Source organism: Miniopterus natalensis, chromosome 4 (assembly GCF_054644295.1).
Source record: "Miniopterus natalensis isolate mMinNat1 chromosome 4, mMinNat1.hap1, whole genome shotgun sequence".
Classification (NCBI taxonomy): domain Eukaryota; kingdom Metazoa; phylum Chordata; class Mammalia; order Chiroptera; family Miniopteridae; genus Miniopterus; species Miniopterus natalensis.
The window spans coordinates 68,509,343-68,522,581 of record NC_142084.1 but is presented as its reverse complement, the minus strand read 5'-3'; the positions used below and the strand labels follow the sequence as shown (position 1 = coordinate 68,522,581).

General features: G+C 41.7%; 1 protein-coding gene across 1 annotated transcript in view; it reads right to left on the bottom strand.

Moving 5' to 3' along the window:
• Window positions 1-736: 736 nt before the first annotated feature.
• ADGRE2 (adhesion G protein-coupled receptor E2) overlaps window positions 737-13,239 on the bottom strand; it is a 29,526-nt gene continuing 17,023 nt past the window's right edge. The window contains 10 exon segments of the mRNA XM_087816173.1: window positions 737-789; window positions 792-900; window positions 984-1,152; window positions 2,133-2,224; window positions 2,619-2,685; window positions 5,050-5,285; window positions 5,695-5,892; window positions 7,913-8,092; window positions 8,276-8,496; window positions 8,685-8,792. Of these exon segments, the coding sequence (XP_087672299.1) occupies window positions 737-789; window positions 792-900; window positions 984-1,152; window positions 2,133-2,224; window positions 2,619-2,685; window positions 5,050-5,285; window positions 5,695-5,892; window positions 7,913-8,092; window positions 8,276-8,496; window positions 8,685-8,792 (1,433 nt within the window).

Here is a 13,239-nt window from a genome sequence, read left to right as displayed (position 1 = left end):
CTGAAAACCTTGCACAATTCATATAGGCCCCATGAGCCTCACTTTCTTTACCTACCAAATGGGAACATAATGATACTTAGCTCCAAGTGCTGATGTGAAGAATGTGTGAACAAAAAGCATGAGATAAGATTTTGTAAAACAGAAGGTACAAATGTTCATAATGTTCATTGCCATTGCCTGGGTCTCTCCTCAGCTCTCTGTGATTCTCCTTGGTTTTGCACTATTTGTATGTGTTGAAAATATGAGGGACAGTTGTAGACTCTTAAGGAAAGTCTCAAATCCAACCTACCACTTATTTCACTAACTTTTATGACTATATGTACCATGTATTTGTTTTTTATATAGAGGGTAGTGTGGAATGACTTGGGATAAAGGACGGTGCTGTGACGGTGAAGTCTGAGCATCACAGCTTCAGGTCATTAGCTCCTGTTTGTTGAGCTGACCATTGCTTCTCTTTCTGCTTATGAGGAAGTGTTTTGTATCTTCTCACTAAGTAAAATTAAAAACCACATGCACCATGTCTCACAAAGTGGGTGCTCTACACACGTGGGGAATGAGAGGATAATCATGGGCGAGGGTCAAGGTGATCACATCAACACTGTGAATGAAAGTACAGAAACAGTTCCATTTTTGACATGGAAGTGCCTTGGGGTGAGGGCACAAGTAAACCCAGTGTGAGCCATCTGAGGGCATCACCTGCTATATACCCAGGTAGTCCAGTGTGATGGGCCAGTAGCTACTCAAGTGGATCAGTTAGTGAGGTGCTCTGGGAGCAATATGTGATCTTACCTCATTGTGTTTGGAGACTTCAGACATGGCCCTGCTGGAGAGGGTGTGCTTCTCAGAGTTGGCTTTGGTTTCCTTGACCCCTTTCAACCATTTCCTGTATTGCTCCTGGACCTACAGAGGCGAATCATGCTCTGAGTCAGCTCACTGAGAGGAGTAAGAGTGGAAAGTCCTGGGTGGGAGTTGGACAGTGGTACCTGCTGGCTGAGGAGACAGTACACCAGGAAGATGAAGACACCCTGCAGGCTGTTGATGATGGTGAAGAGATAGGCCATGGCGTGAGCAGCTGGGCCCACCTGCAGGATTCCCAGACACCATGTGCAGCCCAAGATGAAGAGCTGAGCCATTGCTTTAAATGTCAGCATCCTTGGTAGGAGAAGAGAGGCACATGGTGCACCCGAGCAACAGAATTAAGGTCATCCTCATCTCCACCCCATGCATGCGTATGACTGAGTTGTGATCAACTTTGATAATTACTCTCAATGATCCTCGAAACAGAAATGCTATCAGGATTTCTCATGATGTTTTGACTTGGACTGAAGTATAGTGATAATTCATAATGTGGATTTCAAAAAGATCATGATGTTTCATGAATGTCCCTAATTTCATTCAACTGACATTCCTGAAGACATTCTGTGTACCTGACTCTGTGCTGGGTCTTGTATATTAAAAATAACAAAGATAATTTATGCTTTTACAGACCTTAAAGTTTCATGGAAAGACTAAAACAAATGGTCACTTATAATATTTGTTACATGTGAGGCACCTCTGCCTGGGTCCCATCCAGTACCACTCCTATCTTCTCCACGAGCTGACTGTGAGCATGCTTTGCCTAGAATAGAGGCCATTCATTCTGTGCAAAGTTTAGGAAAGCAAAGGACATCCCTAACCTTTCAGAAGATGTGATACGTGGATAAAGAACCTGATTTCACCAGGTCTAGGAGTAGAGAGGGCAGAGGGAAGAGTATCCATGAAGGTGTGGGCATGAATGTGCATGCTGGGTTCTGGGAACAGTTATGTGATTTCCTAAGTGTTTTATAAAGATGAAAATGTTCTGAGAGCTTTTTCATAGGGCCATGGAAGTAATCCATGTTTAACAGAACAAAGTCAATTCTCTCTGTAGCTGAGGTAATTTCACGCTGGAGTATGGAGAAACAAAATATTTTTGGCTTGGGTTTCAGCAGCAAACCGCCATACCTAAGCTGGTTTCCAGAGAAGGTGGCTGCACCTCTCTCCTCCTGACCCCTCAGAATCCCCGTGAAAGGACATCAGGAGCTTGGAACCATAGGGCATTGCTCCTGGACCACGCTTTGTATGGGGTGGTGTGCACCTCTGATCCCCCTCACCTCGTGTTCTGGAGGGTGGACACATCCCTGTTGAGTGAGGAGAGCTTGTTTTTCAGAATCCAGAAGGTCATCAGAAAGAAAGCCAAGTTAATCTGCAGAAACCCCACAAAGCATATTGAATACATGCCATATCTATACCTTCCTCCTAGCTCATCTAACACCTAACCCAGTAGATAAGAAGCTTTCATATTTCATAACAGTCACAGAAGAAGAGACAAATATCCAGTAACTCAGGCTCACGCTTGTCCTGTAACAGGGGTGACCAACTTGTTCTAGGTTACATGGCAATGTCCACATTTTAGTACTGAAAATCTGATGTCTCAGGAAACCCCTTTATCCTGGTTTTAAAACAGAAATTTTGCCTCCTGTAAGCCTCCTCAGTCCTGTAATGATTGCTCACTCTGCCTGAACCCCTCCTTATACACCTGCTCTTTGACTGACCCTCAGCTGGGCAGGAAGGATGCTCTGATGTCATCCTTTACTCACAGAGATGATGGCGCAGACGGGGCCAAGGAAGGCCCATATAAATCCGTTGTCTGTGTGGAGCCAGCATCTAAGAGAGATGGAAAGAAACTGAAGAATCTATTTGCCTGTGTGGATAAAGAATCGATAAACATATCCTCACCACCCATAGTTTCTTCTGTCTCCTATGGCTAATATTGTTACTTTTTTTGGTAAGAACCTTTAAGCTAAAATCTACCCTCTTAGTAAAATTTAAGTATACAATACAATAGTGTTAATTATAGGCACTATGCTCTATAGATCTTATACACATAGCTTTGTGTATGCCTTTGATGTATATGTCCTGGTTGTATACTTATGTTCAGACTCATCAGGTTATATACATTAATGGTGTACAGCATTGTATAAATCAATCATACCACAATAACGTGGTTTTAAAAACAGACACATTTCTTTTAAGAAGGTCTTTTGAGTCCTAACCCCTAGATATGCTGGCAGAAAAAAATATACATTTTAAAATGAAAAGACAAATATCAATCAGTAAATTAATTTATGGTTTATTGGACAAATGTTGTGTCTCCTCTGTATCAGGACCGCTGCTAGACCTGAAGACCCAACTGCAATTGAGATCTGGCCTCAGTCCTCAGGCAGGCCCCAGTCCTCAGGCAGGCCCCAGCTGGGTGGGAAGGTGACCAATTAGACAACAAAAACAATCAAGATGATGAGCTTTATGATCAATTGTGAGGAGCTATGAGAACATGTAGCTGGGTTGATTGCCCAGGCTAGTGTATAGGAGATTCAGGTAGTTGGGAAGGGTTCCCTGAGAGAATTGTGTTTATTCTGAGATATGAAGGATGAGCAGGGTAGACAAGGTGAAAAAATTTGGGATGTGCAAGATGATAGTAAAAAAGATAACAATAACCTGACACAGTACTAACTCAGACTCATATGCATTAAATAATTTATTCTTCATGACAACATTGAGACTCTAGTGATTACAGGTTGGCATCTGATGCTTAAGGAAAATAGTAACTCAAGGCCACACTGATAGAAATGATAGAATTGGAAATGATTCCATGTGAGATATTTGTGAATGAGTTGGGAGGTGTGAGGACCGTGGAGTTAGATGGATCCACCAGAAGACTCAAAGCCTACACTACTAAGACAGTGTTGGTAAACTTCACCCTATGGGTCCGATGGTGTCACCACCTGATTTTGTAAATGTGTTTTACTGGAACACAGTTACACTCATTCTCCTGTATGTTGTCTACGGCAGCTCTTGTGCTACAAGGACAGAGGTGAGTAGTGGCAGTAGGGACCACATGGTCCACAAAGCTGCAATATTTACTATGTGGCCCTTTACAGATAAAGTTTGCTGACTTTTATGCAAGCTATACAGGAAGGCCAGCTGACCAGGGCTACTCTGATGTCAGTGAACATTAATTTTATCAACATAGGAGTTGATAATGTTGTAAATGCCAGATTTTCTGTATTTGATCCCAGCTCTGCCACTAACCAGCTGTGTGATTTGGACCATGTCAGTAATCTCTGCACCTCAGTTTCCTCATCTGTAAAACTCATATAATACCAGTTTCTACCTCAGTGGGTTGTTGGGAGGATGACTTGAGCTGATACATGAAAAATACTGAGAACAATGATTGCATGTCAAAAGTGATTTCTAAATCTTAGCTCTGGTCATCATGATTTCATCATCTAAATTCTCCCCCCTTTTTGACAAAAATTAAGGAGAGAATAGGTTGCACCAACCAATGCCATCCCTTCATTTCCATTTTGCTTTCTAGAAGATTTATAATAGTCCCCTCAATTAATGCAATGAATATTATATTAACATAAATTTACTTATATATAAGATGAGATTAATATTGTGTATCATAGTTTTTAATGTAATACAGTCATTAATATAATATAGAGTTAATATTTAAAATAACCAAAGACCTTATATGCATATATGCATAACCCATGGACAGACAATAGTGTGGTGAAGACCTAGGGAGGGGGCAGGAGTGTAGCGGAGGGGGAAAAAAGGGGGACATCTGCAATGCTTTCAACACTAAAGATAAATTTTAAAAAATAAAATAATTAAATCTAAAAGATGAAAAGTCAGCTTATTTATTTTAACTATATATTTATGATTGTTAATGTTTCATTATTGTAATAGTGTAGGTTATTAATATAATACATAATTAATATTATAGTAATATTAATTATTAACATACTACCTGTATATAATTAACATTTGAAACAATGGTATTTTAAGTTCTTAAAAACAGTCACTTCAAGCAAGGAATACAATCATGGAACCAGGAAGACGTCTTTGGGTGATTACTGTTTTTCTATACTTATCACATTCTAGTGAAATTAAAGTGCTGCATTGGTTATTGGTGCTGACCATGGTCATGTGGAGAAGATAAGAACAATGGGAACTTTAATTTACCGGACAGGTGTTCCATAAAGGTGAGGCCTGGAAGCTGCAGAAATGGCCACAATCACAGCCGGGATTCCGTAGCCCACAGGGAACATGAACTTCTTCATGAACCTGCTCACGCTAGAGTAGTTGACCACCATCAAGTTGCGTGCGGTGAGGAAGAGGTTCAGGCCCTCCAGCAACATCCAGGTGAAGGAGGCCAGGTAGAGATAGTGTAAGGCACCCGCGATGATGGAGCACAGCACCTAAGGGAGGAGAGAGTCACCAGGTGGGATTGTCAGGGAGAAGTGTGGCCCCAGGACCTCTCCTATACCTTGCCATTTGGGGGAACTCTGAGGTATTTGAAGGAAATGCCAAAAAAGGGTGTGTCTTCTCATTGGGTCAGTGAATGTGAAATTGGCTACTCATCCCTCTAACATTCCCAAACCCAAGGCCATTATACAGGATGTCCCCCCAAAATGTATAAACACTTTGAATAATCATTAATTCAAATGGGTTAAATCTGAAAAGGAGGAGACATCAATTCAGCTATCAGCTAAGAGTATATACATTTTTTTTTTGGAATACCCTATATTAAGATGTTCAATGCAGCATGGCCCCACCAACTCCAAACCCCCTTGGGCAGGGTGGGGTCCTTTGGGACAGTGTCAGTACCTTGTGCTCAGTTCTGTCGATGGCCGTGAGGAAGAGCAGGTGGGCCAGGAAGAGGCAGAGTGAGAGCTGCAGATGGAGTGAGGTGCTAATACTCTGGATGGCTTTGCACAGCAGGAAGGTGAGAGCCGCCAGGAAGAGGCACAGCAGAGAGAGGCTCAGTCCCATGTAGGTGATCACAGTCAGGGCAGGATCCTTCTTCTGGGACCCAGCAAAGAGGAGAAAGCACTCATACTTTCCTGGGCTGGGTTAATGACCCCTCCACCACATTTAGTTTTATTTTTCAGTGTAACAAAATCAGGAATGGAGGCGCCACCTAAATTTATGATGTTTGTGGGTAATGTTAGAATTTTATGGGGCTCTGAACTGATTAATTCAGACCCTGGAAGAATTGAGGGATAGCCCGGTCGGGTGTGGCTCAGCGGTTGAGCGTCAACCTACGATCCAGGCGATCGGGGTTCGATTCCCGGTCAGTGCACATGCCTGGGTTGTGGGCTGCAGCCGATCAATGACTCTCTCATCATTGATGTTTCTATCTCTCTCTCTCCCTCTCCTTTCCTCTCTCTGAAATCAATAAAGATATATTTAAAAAAAAAAAAAAAGAAGAATTGAGGGATAGAAGAGACCTTACTCAAGACCAAGTTCTGGAACTCAGAGGGTTTATTTATTTAAAAATATTTTTATTGATTTTTAGAGATAGAGGAAGGGAAAGAGTGATAGAGAAACACTGATGGGTTGCCTCTTGCATGCCCCCCACCAAGGATGGAGCCACAACTCGGGCATGTGCCCTGACCAGGAATCAAACTGGCAATCTTTTGGTGGACTGGATGATGCCCAACCAACTGAGCCACACTGGCCAGGGCATAGGGTTTATTTGCTTTTAGATTTTTGGGTATGACTAAGCTTATAGGTTTATCATGTGAGAAGAATGAAGTGTGTGTAAGCAATTGCAATATTATTTATTAGCAAATGATCAAAACAAAACCCCACTACAAGAAGCCTTGATGTGTAATTTATGGTGGATTCACAAAATGAAATGCTTGTGGCAATAAAAATAATGAAGTGTCTTTTTGTAAGCTGGAATAGAAAATTCTCTTAGATGTAATAAATAAAACATGATTTGCACAACAGTGAAAAAAACAACAACACTCCACTAAGTCTTTGAAAAGAGGAAGACCAAAGAGCAAATATATGCATTATTTTTATACAGGGTGGGGCAAAAGTAGTGAGATCTGGCCATTTGGCTATTATCCTTTTCATGGTTATTTTCATGCAGGTGCCACATTTATTTCAGTAAATGCCTCATTACCTGAAGTTATTTGTGCAAGTTTCTGGTTTTGGTGAACCAGAGAAGTAACCAGTTCGACTGGACAGGGGAGGAGGCACACATGGCTACTGATTTGCCTGTACTCATTGGATCCCGGTCCCCTCTGAACTCTGCCATCATCAAATCTTCCTTTATGAAGCCCCTGATTACCCCTGTCCTGAAGACCCCCTTGGTGGGCAGAGTTCTAGTTTGGCAACCATGACCCCACCAGCATGTGTACATATAACTACTTCCAGGTTTTCAGTCAAATGCCATCTAGGTGCTCCTGTGAAGGCATTTTGCAGGTCCACAATGAACTCACTTGAAGACAGGGAGTTTCTCTTGTATGGGTCAGACTTAATCAGATGAACCCTTAACCGATCAAGGTTCTTGGAGCAAATGATTCAAAGTTTGAGGGTGTTTTAATGTGAGGGAGATTCTCCTGCTGGCCTCCAGTTAGCAATACTGACACACTGTGAGAAGGCCTATGAGAGGGCTACATGAGAATAAATGCAGGTAGTCCCTAGGAGCTGAGTGTGCTCCCCCACTGCCAGCTAGTAAGAAAGTGAGAAACCAGTCCCACAACTGCAAGGAACTGAATTCTAAGCCAGGGAGCTTAGAGGAGAACTGCAAGACTCAGATGAGATTACAGGCCTGGCTGACATAGTCATTTTAGCCACATGAGACCCTGAGTAGACAACCCAGGTATGCTGTAAGAGATTGCTGACATGAGGATTCCGCAGGATAACAAATTTGTGTGTGTGTGTGTTTTGTATTGTTGAAAGTATTACAGATGTCCCCTTTTCCCCCCATTGATTCCCTCCACCCTGTGTGTGTGTTTTTAAGATACTACATTTGTAGGGAATTTATTACACAGCAGTAGACATTGAATTCATCCCCTCTTAGGGCTCTCACCTGCACCTCATAGTGGGCCATGAGGACGGCAAAGCTGCTGAGGTGGGTACATTGGCAGGTGGTGCTGGTGCCTCTGGTGCCCACCATCCAGCAGCCTTTGGTGGACCAATGACCACTTCCATCTTGGCCATGCTCCCAGAAGACACAGTACACCTTTTGCCTTGGCCCGGGAGTCACTGACTATAGGAAAAGAGCACAGGTATGAGCTGGTGGTTCTGGTGCTCAGAAATGCTGACCCAAATCCTACTTGTGATGAGCTTTCCTGGGGAAATGATGCACCCATGGGGAGCCCCCTGAACCCCAAGTCTATGCCTAGTACTCAGGCTCATTTTACACCTACAGCCCCATACTACCAGGACTCACATGGTTGAAGATGAAGGTGACTGGGGAGCTTAGGTTCTGGGTGTTGTTACTGCTCACAAAGACGGAGATGACATCTGAGAGCAGGAAGGGGGAGACTTCCTGCAACAAGCCCTTGTGTGTCTCATGCAGAACTGCCTGTTCCTCAGTTTCCAGGACTAGGGAGGCCTCAGACAGCAACTTGCGAATCCCAGGCATGGAGAAAAGGCCCACCACAGAAGAAACTGTAGGACAAGGCCATGATTGACTTCTTGGAGTGCCCAACACAACCTCTTCTTCAGGTACACTCTTTCCTTTTGGGCCCACCATAGCCCACACTTTTCCTTTAAACTGTAATTCTCCATTTGCCCCAACTTTGGGTATCTTGTCCCACTGTGAAACCTCAGTGAACTTCTCCCCATCTTAGCCTTACCTGAGTCACCAGATTCCTGTACTGTATCCCAGTCCAGCAGCATCTTCGCCTGATTAACATTTAAGGTGACATTCTTTTGTCCTTTCTTCGTCACCTTCAGGGACAGTTCTTTGAATTGTGGGAGTTATATAAGGGCATTAGATTAGTAATTGAAACTGCAATGGTTGCTATAATGCCCTATTATATATACTTTCTATATTATATAAATGTATTATATATTTATATATTATATAATATATATTACTTATATATAATGGTATTATTTAGTAAACATGATAATAGTATAACACAATATTTGTATACATAATAATGGCATATATATCATGTGGATTTACAAAGGATTGTAAGAGAATATCATGAGCAACTATTCAACAACCAGTTAGATAACCTAGACAAAATGGAGAAATTCCTAGAGACATACAAAGTACCCAAACTGAATAAGATATAGAAAACTGTAATAGACCTATAACAGGTAAATAGATTGAAACATTAATAAAAAACTTCTCCAAATAAAAAGCCCACTAGTGAAAAAAGAGAAAAGATTCAAATAAACAAAATCAGCAATGAAAGAGAAGTTACCACAGATACCACAGAAATACAAAGGGTTATACTAGAATACTATGAAAGACAATATATGACCAAATTCAATAATCTAGAAGAAACAGATAAGTTCCTAGAAATATGTAACCTTTCTAGACTGAATCGTGAAGAACTGGAAAATCTAAATAGACTGATAAACAGTGAGGAAATTGAAACAACCATCAAAAACTTCCACAAAAATAAATGAAATAAAAAAATCCTTCTGCAACAAAAGGAATAAAATACTTACAAAGAAACTTAACAAAGGATTTGAAGGACCTATATACTGAAAACTACAAAGTATTATTAAAAGAGATTGAAAAAAACACAATAAATATAAAAATATTCTATGTTCATGGGTTGGAAGAATCAACATAGTTAAAATGTTCATATTACCCAAAGTAATATACAGATTTAATGCAATCCCCATCAAAACCCCAATGACATTTTTTAAAGAAATAGAAAAAAAATCATCAGTTTGTATGAAACTACAATAGACCGTAAATAACTGAATCAATCCTGAAAGAAAAAAAAAAAAGAATAAAACCGAAGATATCACACTGCCTAAGTAAAATAATACTACAAGGCGATGACAATAAAAACAGCATGGTATTCACAGAAAAACAGATATACAGACCAATGGAACATAATTTAGAGCCCAGAAATAAACCCACATGTATATGAACAAATAATTTTTGACAAAGGAGTCAAAAATATACAATGGAGAAAAGAAAGCCTCTTCAATAAATGGTGCTGGGAAAATTGACCACATGTAAAAGAATGAAACTAGACTATAGTTTGTCTCTATGTGCAAAAATTAACTCAAAATGGATCAAAGACCTAAATATAAGATCTGAAACAATAAACTACATAGAAGAAAACATGAGTACTAAGCTTATGAACCTTAGTTTTAGAGAAGATTTTATGAATTTGACTCCAAAGGCAAGGGAAGTAAAGGCAAAAATAAATTAATGGGACTACAACAAACTAAAAAGTTTTTGCATAGCAAAAGAAACTGCCAACAAAACAAAAGGGTAACCAACCCAATGGAAGATGGTATTTGCAGACAACAGTTTAAATGAGGGGTTAATATCCAAAATATAGCTTTGCACCTGTGCAGTGTGGTTGGGTCCTGGGGAATTTGGCTTCTGGAGCAAGGATCCTAGCCAGGACACACATTACATTGAATTGTCATATCTCCTTAGTCTCCTCTTGTCTGTGACAATTTCTTAGACTTTCCTTGGTTTTGATGACACTGATAGTTTTGCGGCATACTGCTTACTTATTTTGCAAAATATTTCTCAATTGGGACTTGCCTGATATTTTTCCCATAATTAGACTGTGGTTATGGATTGTGGGTGGGAGAGCATAGAGGTAAAGTACGATTCTCACTCCTTATGATTTTGAAGCAAATCCTAGAAACCATATCGTTTTATATGTAGATATTTCAGATTGAATCTCTAAAACATAAAGGCTCTTTTCCCTGAGATATATCTTTGGCTGGGAAGGAACCTTCTTTCATACAGCTGTAGCACTGCAGGTTAATGATGATGATTCTTTTAAATCTAACTGTAATGTTTTCCTGGATTACCAACACTTCAACTTACTTTGAATAAAGCCAGCAGATTAAATTTTTACATTATTTGTTCAGTGAAGATGGCGGTGTAGGTAAATGTGGTACTCACCTCCTCCCACAACCACATCAAAATTACAAGTAAACTACAGAACAACCATCATTTAGAATCACCTGAAATCTGGCTGAATTACTACAACTAGAGTTTTAAAGAAGAAGCCATATGGAGATTGGTAAGAGAGGTGAAGACATGGGACAGGCTGGTCCCACACCCATGTGTAGCAGATAAAAATCAGAAGAAATATCTCAGCTGTGGAGGTCTCCCCTGAGGAGCAAGGGATCTCAGCCACATACCAGGGTTCCAGCGCCAAGAGGAGAAGTCCCTATAACTTCTGGCTGTAAAAACCAGTGGTGATTGAGGTTGGAGGAGATGGAGGGCTGCTGGGGTCCCAGGCATGTTCTTTTAAAGGGCCTGCACACTGATTTACTTGGGCTCACTCCCTCTGAGTTCCAGTGCTGGGGCAGCAGCTTGAAATGCACAAGAGACATACAGGACATAAAATAGTCTGGTACCAGGCATGAAAAGGTCTGGTATCAGGGCATGAGCTGGGGTGGGGGAAGCTTTCTCCCAGAAAGAAGTACTGGTAGAGGCCATTGTTTCTTTGATGAGCCCTCCACCCACAGAGCTGGCAGGTGGGTGCTATATATAATACTTCATCAACCTGGCTCACACTGTTTGCCCCATCCAGGTGATTCCCTGAGGCCCTGCACCACCGAAATTTTGGGCCCGCCCAAGTTGTTTCCAGTGGCTTTTCCGTAAGAATGGCCTGTCTTGCCCTGCTGGGCGTGGCTCAGCAGTTGAGCGTCGACCTAGGATCCAGGAGATCAGGGTTTGATTCCTGGTCAGGGCACATGCCCAGGTTGCGGGCTGCAGCCAATCAATGACTCTCTCATCATTGAGGTTTCTATCTCTCCCTCTCCTTTCCTCTCTCTGAAATCAATAAAGATATATTAAAAAACAAAACAAAACAAAACAATGGCCTGTCTTAACTCATGTTTCAGATTCTCCTAAAACCTCTTCAATAAGCAGCATCTGGCCTCAGCATGCGCCATACCTCTCACTAAGTGGCCCCGAGCCTGGCACTAGTAGCAATTGGCCTTGCTTCACAGCTTGGCCTCTCCGGGGCACCTCCAAGCCCAGCACAAGTAGCAGCCATCGGCAGATCTCTTTGTAGCTCATGCCAGGTGGCCCTGGGCAGAACACAGGTGGTGGCTGACCTTGGCCTGTACCTCCTGGGAGGCTGCCGAGCCAGCACACCCAGTGGACAGCTTTAGACTACATCAAAGCATTACTACCCAACCACCTCCACAAGCAACACACTGAAGGGGCAAACTCAGCGGGCACCAGAGCCTTGCTTAAGTAAGTCCTGCTCTGTGGGGTGGGCTGCTGCACAGATGATCCTCCACGGTGGTAAAACGGTGGTGGTTCATGGTCACAGTCAATCCTTGCAGCTGAGCTACCTGGAGGTAAATTCCTCACGTTGATATGCCAATAGCAATCAAGGCTCAACTACAAGAGGAGGGTGTACACAGCCCATATGTGTGAGGGCACACCTGGAGCACCCAGCTTGGGTGATCGGGGAGGCTGTGCCACTGGACCCCACAGAACACCTACTTCATTAGGCCACTCTACCAAGCCCAGGAGACGTAGCAGCTCTACCTAATACATAGAAACAAACACAGGGAGGCTGCCAAAATGAGGCGACAAGGAAACACATCCCAAATGAAAGAATAGAACAAAACTCTAGAAAAAGAACTAAACAAAATGGGGACACGCAATCTACTAGATGCAGAGTTCAAAACACTGGTTATAAGGATGCTCAAGGAACTTACTGAGAAGCTCAACAGCATAAAAAATGAACGGCCAGAAATGAAGGATACACTGACTGAAATGAAGTATAATTTACAGGGAATTAACAGTAGAATAGAAAAGCTGAGAACCAAACCAGGAATTTGGAATATAAGGAAGCAAAAGACACCCAATCAGAACAGCAAAAAGAAAGCAGAACTTTAAAAAATGAGGAGAGTGTAAGGTGCCTCTGGGACTTCAAGCATACCAACATTCACATCATTGGAGTGCCAGAAATAGAAAAGAGAGAGCAAGACATTGAAAATCTATTTAAAAAAATAATGACAAAATACTTTCTTAACCTGGTGAAGTAAATAGACATATAAGTCCAGGAAGCACAGAGAGTCCCAAACAAGATGAACCCAAAGAGGCTAACAGCAAGACACATCATAATTAAAATGCAAAAGGTTAAAGACAAAGAGAAAATCTTAAAAACAGCAAGAGAAAAGCATTTAGTTACCTACAATGAGCTCCCATATGACTGTCAGCTGATT